The sequence below is a fragment of the Mchenga conophoros genome, linkage group LG4 (genome assembly GCF_057382185.1).
Source record: "Mchenga conophoros isolate Kocher_MC1m ecotype Shallow Benthic linkage group LG4, M_conophoros_male_GT1.1, whole genome shotgun sequence".
In the NCBI taxonomy this organism is placed as follows: Eukaryota; Metazoa; Chordata; class Actinopteri; order Cichliformes; family Cichlidae; genus Mchenga; species Mchenga conophoros.
Window position 1 is genome coordinate 29622614 of NC_140529.1, and position 8935 is coordinate 29631548.

Genomic DNA, 8935 nt, shown 5'->3' on the forward strand with positions numbered 1-8935 from the left:
ACTTTAAGCAATTTTAGCACGGTAGCTAGCAAACTAGGAAAATTCCTGTTTAAAAGGTCATAAAAGAGTGTTAGCCAGCATAAAAAGAACATTTCCCTATATTTAGAAAAGTTACATCCTGGTGAGCTTACCTGCCCTAACACACACACAACGCAACTTTGGAACACTATGCCAATTTAGTACTTGTTTGCTTTCACATTTTCGCGAAACTTTCGCGTTTCAGTATGGGAATTACTGGCAGCATTTGAAGGCAACACTGTTGTGAAGCTTCTCGTTTCCAATGGTAACCAAGAAGTACCCAGGGACTAGCAATTACACATTCAGCTCAAAGACACACCAACAACACAAAAAACGTTCTTACTTTAAATTAGTTTCTTTTTATACATTGTTATAAATGGATTTTAACCGTTCTTCGTGTTGGAATTCAATTTTGGAGAAAGTTAAACCAAATATTCCTACCATGGACTTTGACCTTTCACCTGTAAGTTGTGTTTTTAAACTTAAATCTTGCTAACGTCCGCTAATAACTATTTATTTACACAATTAATGCCGTTTTAACGTTGTATAGCCAGAGAAAGACGAAATCATCGCCATATATGAAAGACCAGCTGCTCTTTCCCTGAAGCTTCCTGAGGACTTCAACAGTTTTTCAGTAGATGCTGAATTTGAGGTCAGTGAATTTTTTTTTTTTATTCTTAATGATAGAAAAATCATGAAACCCAAGCAAACGAATGACTGATTATGATGACATGAATGATAATAATAAATACTCAATTTCCCTCTGTTTCTGTGATTCTGATTCTGAATGATCATTGTTATTTCTTATTTTTATTATTTTTATTTGTCTCGTTTCCCTCAATCAGGAGCTCCCAAAACCATTATCTGAAGAGATTTGCAAAACGATGGATGTTAGTGAAACTGTAGAAAGCAGTACATTAGCCTGTGTGGATGATGCTGAGGTGGGATATACTGGTCTGGTTAGAGCACAGCACCATAAAGCCACAGCATTTTAAATGTACTTTGTTTTCTTGTTATCATTAAAGGCGGGTGCTGGTGAGGATAATTCTGAGGTGTTGAATAAAGGAGTCAAGCTGAAGGCCTCTTTAAAACCAGACCTGGAAAATGTGAAATCCTATGATGGTTGCCCTGTTCTCTCACTTGCTGTAAGTTTGAAGAGTAGAAAAACATCATATGAAAGCAGTTATAAACAATGCAAGTAAATATTCTCTAAAAACTTACATTCAGAGCCTTGACCAGTGGGACTTGGATGATGCCCTTAAAAATCTAAAAGAGAACAAGCTGTCTTTGCAACCCCATGTAACAGTGGCACCCCTGAAAACGCATCAAGGTAAGTCATTATGAAACGATTCACTGAGGCTGTAGTGATCGATGACAGGTTTATGAACTGAATCTTTGTTTTGCAGGTGGTGGCACAGACAAGTTGCAGGAGAATATAATGGAGAAATTAGCTGCTTTCTGTAAGAATCAGACTGCGTCTGTGTTAGAACCTGTGAGTCCAGACTCCGACAAGTAAGTCATATCACTGCCCAGGATCCGTGAGCCTTTAAAGATAATATTATTATAATAATCGACCTTTTTCTTGCAGAGAAAATAGAATGTCGAGCAGATCAGTGGAAAAGTGCGGAATAGATTTGCAGTTAAGCCACCGGGAATGTTCCACTGTTTATATTGACCTGCGTTGCCCTGATCCCTCAGTAAAACCAGCAAGAACATCCCCAAGTCTTCCATCAGAGACGTCAGCCAAACACAACAACACTCACCAGAAAACATCACCTGCAAAGAAAAACAATTTAAAAGTGCACCGTGGATTGCATATGGGAGGCAGGTAAATACATCCTGCGTCAGGAACGTTGGTCACACTTCAGTTGTGCTTGTTTTCTTCATGCTCATGTTGTCATTGCTGTGCTTGCAGGGAAGAGACTGGAAAGAGTATGTTGCTTAAAAAAGTAAGGGAGATGAATAGAAATGAGAATAAATATCCTGATAAACGTATGCGTCATCCAGAGCTCGGCGTGGAAGCAAGCACAGATGTTAAGTCAGAACATCTGTGGGTAGATAAACAATCCGAACCTGAAGTGGAAAGCCCACAAACTGTTTTAGGAAGTTTAGTTAAAGAACCAAAACAGCAGAGGTATGGAGTTTGTTTTGTTTGCCTTTATTTGTATTAACTCTTATAAACAAATATGTTAACCGCGATGATGACGAACTATTAGGGACCAACTGAGACGACGGGTTAAGAAGGCGTCTCACCATGAACAAGCCCAGGAAACTCTTAGGCAGCTGGAAAAACATTGTCCAACCAAATCTGTGTCCGGGAAGCAGCCAGCTGCCGAAATGACTGATGTTCTCTATGAGTTTGTAAGTGTCACTTAATTCAGAGTAAATGCACAGTGCATTTCCCTACACTTACTACTTCCCATTTTTCAGGAAGCATCTCATCAAGAGCCAATCAGCACACTACCAGCAGGTATTGAAAGTAAGGGCTCCTTGCTGCTGAAAGTCAACCTCTGCAGTCCTGGTGTGATAGAAGACAGAGGACATGGGAAGAGAAAATATCCAGCTGCAACCAAATTGCACATCTATAACACTTTAGTGGCATGGTTTCTGTCTCTGGTTAGTGGACAGTGGCTTCTATCTTCTTATGTTAGCCATACTGTAGTTTGTTTTTTTGAGTTCTTTCCCCTCTGTGTTCATGTTTTGTCAGGTCGGTTCAGAGCCACGTAGCAGTGAAGACAAGATCAGTGCAAAGGTCCCATTCTGGGTTGCAGGACTTCACCAGCTGTGGACAGAAGATGGACTGGCTTTGCATGTTTTAATTGTGGCTCGTCACTGTTATCCAGCAAGGGTACATGCAAAACAAAAGAGGAAGAAATTACACACACAAAAAAACATTTAAACTGCACAAAACTGATCTTTTAAATTCTGATTTGAGCCAATTCAGTCTGTGGCCTAAATCAGACACAGGTCTGTATATAGTTTGCAAAGATTGTAGGTACATCATGAGTTCAGACTGAACAGTAAAATCAGAATTCATGTCACCGGTCTCTAACCTGACCTGAGAGTTGAGTGGAGATGTGCTGGCAGACACAGTTCCTTTTTTGTAATTACCCCCCTGCAACTTTTAGCTAAAACTTTCACCACCAGGATGCAAAATTTTACCAGCGACTCTTACTGCTTTTGAGACTTCTTTGAAGCTAACTTAGTTCCTCAAGAGGCTCTACCCTTTCCCAGATTGGCATTGTAAAATGCTTGTAGAAGTTTTTTTTAATGCTTTGCCTGCTTAAATAAAGGATAAAGTGACATGGTACTTGGCATGACATGAAAGTATGGCCTGGCTCTAGTTCAGCTGCACAGGCTATCGCTTCAACAAAGTGGTCTGATGTTTTGGATATAAACTCGTTGTGATTATCTTTTCACATTAAAAAAATTTTTAGCTATTTTTTTGGAAGGAATTTTACTGTCAGAGTCAAGATTCTCCTTCCTTTAACAGCATCCTGACACCTAATACAGAAGTAATAGCCACTGCATCAGAAACAGTATGTGAAAGCTTTGTTACTGAATGGGCAAACAAACAAAGGGATGTAAACCGTGGCTCAGATTTGAGTGCTAAGGCATGCAGTGTGAATGCAGCCTTTGTCTCATGAATTTGACAGTGACGCAGATCTCATATTTGTTTTCTAGAAACGGGACACAGACGTCTATGCACCTTTCTATAATAATGTCTGCAGGTTCCTCTCTGAGACCTCACTCACTGCAATTACCAGCTGGCTGCCTCACCTTAAAAACCTGTTGGACCAGCGACCCTGCACCTCTCCCATCCACCTCCCTTCATCTTGTTTAAATTGTTTTATCTCTGCCACCTCCAACCAAACGGTGGGTTGCTGCAGGAAGGTTGCTTTAAGACTCCCAACATCAGAGCACTCAGATGTTTTTCCTTCCTGCTCACTGTATTTTGTTTTTTGTTTTTTGTTTTTTAGGTCATAGAGAGGACATTTGGTCTAAGTCCAGGTTTTTACTGGCAGACAGTGGAAACTCGGGATCGTGCTTTTAAGGGGAAAGAGACCACACAGGAGGTGCACACAGAGGTGAGCGGGGTGTCTTTAAAAGTGCTATCTGCAGGAGTAATTGTGCTTTCTTTAACGGCTTTCTTTTGATTGCAGGAAGCACAGAGTCAGAGGAACAGCAGGGACTAAATTTATTTTTACTCGACTTTGTTGTAGGTGTCAGTTGTTCTGGGGTGCAGTGGCTTCTTTCAACATCCTCTTCTAACACACTACACCCTCCAGCTGGTCCTAGACTCAGGACTCGATGTGTGTGGTCTCCGGCTGCTTTATCCACCACAGGAGCTTCTGAGTGAGCGCTTTGGTAGGACATAACTAATACCATCTGTGCTTAAAGTTACTCCACTTGGCCTGGATGCTTGTTTTTTTACTGATTAAAAAAAGCCTTTGAAAACGTCTCCTCTCATTCAGGTAGAACAGCGGGTAGTCTGAGAGACCATGAGCCCTGTCATCCCGTTGTTACTCTAGCAGTCCGAGGTCCTTATGCCCACTCCTTGTTGAAGGACATAACTAGCTCCTTAGATTCTCTGCGGCCCAAAAAGGCAGAAACCACTTCCAGCGATGGTCTACACTGCAGAGATCAAGAACCACCATTCATCTATTCACCCCAACTGGCCAGTCAGGTCCACAGTGAGCTGTGCCTGTGGTTTTCAGGAAGACTGCAGGGAGGAAGTGCACAGGATCACAACAGGTGTGTGGAAAATGTTCTTGAACTATGTCCATGAAGTTGTTTTTTTTTTTATCAAATAACTGATTATTGCACATTTTCCACCACCCTGGACAAATTCCAGGGTATTTATTACATTTAATTGATGCCATTAACTGATGGGTGTTGGTGTAATCCTGTGGGGATGACTGGAGCTTATTTTAAAGTGTTACAGTGTGATGTTTTTAGAATCAGCTACCTAACATTTTCTTTTTAGAAGTGTGCCTTCAGATGACAGAGCTGGAGCCATCCTGTCCAATCCAAGCAGATCATCTTCTTTCCTGTGTGCCACAACTAAAGGTATGATAATTCAGCAAGTCCAAACTGTCACAGTAGGGAAAATTTGTCAGTGCTTACCTTTCATTTTTAACTTTTATCATCCTGAGTCAAAGTCCTTGTTTGTATCAAGGATAAAAACATTCTACTTGAGTGGAGCTCCTCTTCTTTCTCTCCCTAATTTGTGTAGCTGATTTCCTCCTCTTGGTGTCACCTGTTGTTCCTCCATGCTGCTATGGCCAAGTGCTGGCTGTATGTGAACGCAGAGGCTTCAGTCTTAGAGGGCTGCAGAGACTGCAGGTTCATAGCCACGGGGCCTCCCTCCTGGGCTTCAGCAGCTTCCAGGTAGAAGAACCAAGACACTCGCTCAGTACACAGAGTCTTAGAGAGAGAAGCTCTAATCAATCAAATCTAAGCAAAAAAGGTTTTGAAAGTGATTGTCTTAGGTCTCAAGAATTATTCCTTCTATCTGTCTCAAAGGTTCATACTGAATTTGGAAAAAGAGCATTCAAATGCAGCTCTTTCCTGCTGGAATCAAATGAATTTAAGGCAGTTCAGGTTTCAAATGTTTTGCTTGAATAACCTGAATAATTAGTCATTATTATTGTACTGCTGTCCTTTGAGTTATTCTTTTTCGTGGTTAAATAAGGGTTAATAATAATAATAAAAATGCTAACAATAATAATAGAAGAGAAATATAATATGACTTTATTTTTACTCATAGGTACAAGTTAATCAGTAAAACATATAATAATATATAATTTGTTGGTAGGCATCTGTGTTCTGCAGTCCACCTGCTTCCACTCCAGATCAAAAAGAGCTAGAGCTGCCCTCTCACTGTCTCGTGTTACTGCTGAGAAAAGAAAATGCATCGCGTCACAGTGTCGGTCTACCATCAGGTCTCAAAATCTGTCTCAACCCTATAACATAATTCATCTCTGTAACGTGAAATGTCAAAATGTGTGTCTTATAATGCTGGAAGTCTTTGCTGTCAACATAATCTCGTCCAACTGTCATATGTTTCAGTGCTAATGAAAGAATTCAAAGCTCAAAAGCTTCTGGGTTACATTCACTCAGGAAAGGATGGTGTTCACACATCAGAGCCAAGCTTGTGTTTCCACACTGTACCGATCAACAAGAACTTATTCCAAAACTTTGGTAAGCAGTTTATGGTCAGTACAGATACGAGAAGACGATCCCGTGCTGTAACTCTCTACTTATATATGTTTTCTTTGTAGTTAGTTGCATGTGGGCAGTGCCAAATCCCTCCAGTGTGATCCTGTCTCATCACAGGTGTTCATTCAGACCTGACATGGAGCAGGTAGTAGTTTTGACTCTGTGTGGGAAGGACTTGACCCAAGGCCTCAGCCTCCTAAACAGAGTGCTGATAGAAGAAGGTAGAAGTATCTGAGAGCACAACTAGCTAAACAAACCTCATTCTGAGTGATTTTTTTTGGCCTCATCACAATTCTTTTAATTACCTTTATTGTTTCTAATTGATTGCAATACTTTTTTTTAATGTTATAGGTGATGAACAACATGCTAGATTTAGGCTCCTCAGCCTGAAGTGGCTTCCTGTGCTGACTCGACTTCAAGCCCAGGAGCTGAGCCCGTATGAGGTGGGAGATCCGCTCTGCTACACCAGCATGGAAACGCTGATGTCTTCTCCAGCTCTAGTGTGTGCTTTGAGAGGATTTGCTGATTTTTCTTCGTTGAGGAAGCTCCTACCGCATGACTGTCCTCAAAGCCTGAGTGTCCTCATGTCTCCCACACCTGAAGTGGCCCTCAGACAAGCCTCCCTTTTTTTCTTCGAGCATGAAATGATTCCCGGTAAGTTTGTTGTTCTCTATGAAAGGTGCTCTCAGTGATACATCAGAGCTGCTAACTTTCTGTTCAGACCCACAGATGCTGCTCACCGTGTGCCTGTTGAAACCACGAGCTTGGAATCACAGTCTCACTAAAATAGTCAGCAAACTTCAGCAGAGTGGCCTCACGTTGGTGGGCATACAGGTAGTGACCCATGACAAAAGTGGTGCTACTTCACTGCTGCGTGCAGAAAGTGGGCACAACCTGTGCTCTGGCCCCTCGCTGGCTCTCTGCCTTCAGGGAGAAAATGCTGTGAAGAGGCTGCTGGACATGCTGAGCCAAGAGGACTCTTCAATGTGGATGACCTGTCATGGTACGACCTACTTATAAGCTTCTGTGATCACTACCCTGTATACTCGTACACGAGAACAGGATTACCATGTAAGTATTATGTTTAAAATGTCAGTAACCAACGTTACAGGATCAGGATCGTATCAGCAAGCAATTATGGATGTAAGGAGGTTTTTTCCTGAGGGGCTCTGCTGTACTGAGACCAACACAATGAGACAGGAGCAGGTATGCTTGTTAAACACGGGACATGGGTAACCAGACTTCAAAGCCATCCTATGTTGAATACAAGGGTTGTAATTTTGGCTAAAAAACAGATGATTTGTTTTCCCCAGATACTCAGCTTATGTTCAGACCCATTAGCCTCCGTAGAGCGTCAGCGGAGCTGCACACTGACTCAAGCAGCTCAGGAAAGTCTTTCAGTCTCCTCTGAGTCACGACCAAATGGAGGTTCTGGTGTTTTCTTTAATATTTTATTTAATTATACGGTATTGTTGCTGACAAAACAGAGCTATGAGCACCTATGCCTTTTAATCATAACGCATTAGCCATGTACTCATATTAATGAATCCACATCTCCCCATTATTAAATATGACTCAGTTTAATTGACAACAGTGAACATTGCAGGGTTCACTAGTTATTTTTAAGCAAATATGTCCCTTTAAATGATTTATCTTTTTGGCAGAGGTTCTCTTGGAAAGGATGTTGAAATATGACTCAGTTCCAGGTAACCTTTGTAAGCTGTATGCAAACAAATGTTCTGTTTTGCTTGTTTGTTGGTACTAGGGTCCCTGAAGCACAGGCAAACAACCTGTCTGCTGATACCCTTGAACGCTACACCAGGCAGCCAAGTGCCTTCCCAACTGGAGATAGTGGAGCAGGTGCTGGGATCAGACTGCCATCTAATGGCAGGAAGGATGAGCATCCTAGATGATGAGCAGCAAAAACATATATCAGAGACACTTAAAGCGTCAAGCATAAGGGAGAAGGTGAGGAATGGGACCTTGATACAGGTTTATTTGGACCATAAATTCATGCAGACAGTGCAGTCAGATGCTGACTTTGGCTGTTTTCTTATGCTCTCAAAAGATCAACTCAACTCCTTGTCTCATCGTGGCTCTCCGAAGAGAAAATATCGCAACTGAGTTTGGCCTGATTCTTAAAAGGTATGGAGGAAAAACAAACTTGATAAACGTAGACTTTGTTTATTTATTTTTTTAAATTCTGCATTATTGCAACAGGATTTACAAGGAAAGGCCAGACCTGGAGCAAGTAGGGAAAAGCATTGTCTTCCCAGAAAATGAAAAAGAGGTACACCTGAAAAATATCAACTTTTGATTCTTTTTTATTCTTAATATATTTAAATAAACCACATCCTCAGCAGCTTAATAACCCTAACAATGTGTTAATATACATTTGAAGTTTGTTCATTTTATATTGTTTTCCAGGCTATGCTGCTGATATGCTACCTATTTGATACCTTGTCTTCTGAGAGCTGTGATGTCACTGTGCCATAAACATTCAAATGTGTGCACGTATAAGCATATTTTCCAAAGGTTGCTCCAAAAAGTGCATAGAAATTTATAGCTTTCACTTGTTTTACTTTTTAGATATTGTTCAATAAATATTTATTCAAAAACAGCATTTTGCCTCCTCTGCTAGTCCACTTCCTCTTTAAGGCGCAAAATCTTTTTCTGTCAGTTGTGTTTGAGACAA

At 41.1% G+C, this 8935-nt stretch overlaps 1 protein-coding gene across 6 annotated transcripts; it reads left to right on the forward strand.

Annotated features, from left to right (window-relative positions):
* Positions 1-134: 134 nt before the first annotated feature.
* On the forward strand, positions 135-8915 carry LOC146576417 (dynein axonemal assembly factor 8). Of its 6 annotated transcripts, none has more exons than XM_085271669.1 (28): positions 136-481; positions 569-670; positions 864-959; positions 1044-1163; positions 1246-1348; positions 1425-1530; positions 1607-1846; positions 1934-2152; positions 2235-2379; positions 2449-2634; positions 2726-2866; positions 3703-3894; positions 3999-4106; positions 4242-4386; positions 4494-4773; positions 5009-5088; positions 5255-5409; positions 5837-5963; positions 6091-6222; positions 6303-6461; positions 6592-6894; positions 6962-7243; positions 7337-7446; positions 7554-7668; positions 8006-8208; positions 8309-8385; positions 8461-8530; positions 8668-8915. In XM_085271669.1, the coding sequence occupies exons 1-28, from the start codon at positions 395-397 to the stop codon at positions 8734-8736; spliced, it is 4152 nt and encodes a 1383-aa protein (XP_085127795.1). In that variant the 5' UTR covers positions 136-394; the 3' UTR covers positions 8737-8915. The 6 variants fall into 6 exon arrangements, with proteins under 6 accessions (XP_085127798.1, XP_085127795.1, XP_085127799.1 ...); XM_085271668.1 differs by having other exon boundaries at positions 138-481; positions 5006-5088; positions 8668-8914; XM_085271670.1 differs by having other exon boundaries at positions 139-481; positions 5006-5088; positions 7352-7446; positions 8668-8914.
* The last annotated feature ends 20 nt before the right edge of the window (positions 8916-8935 follow it).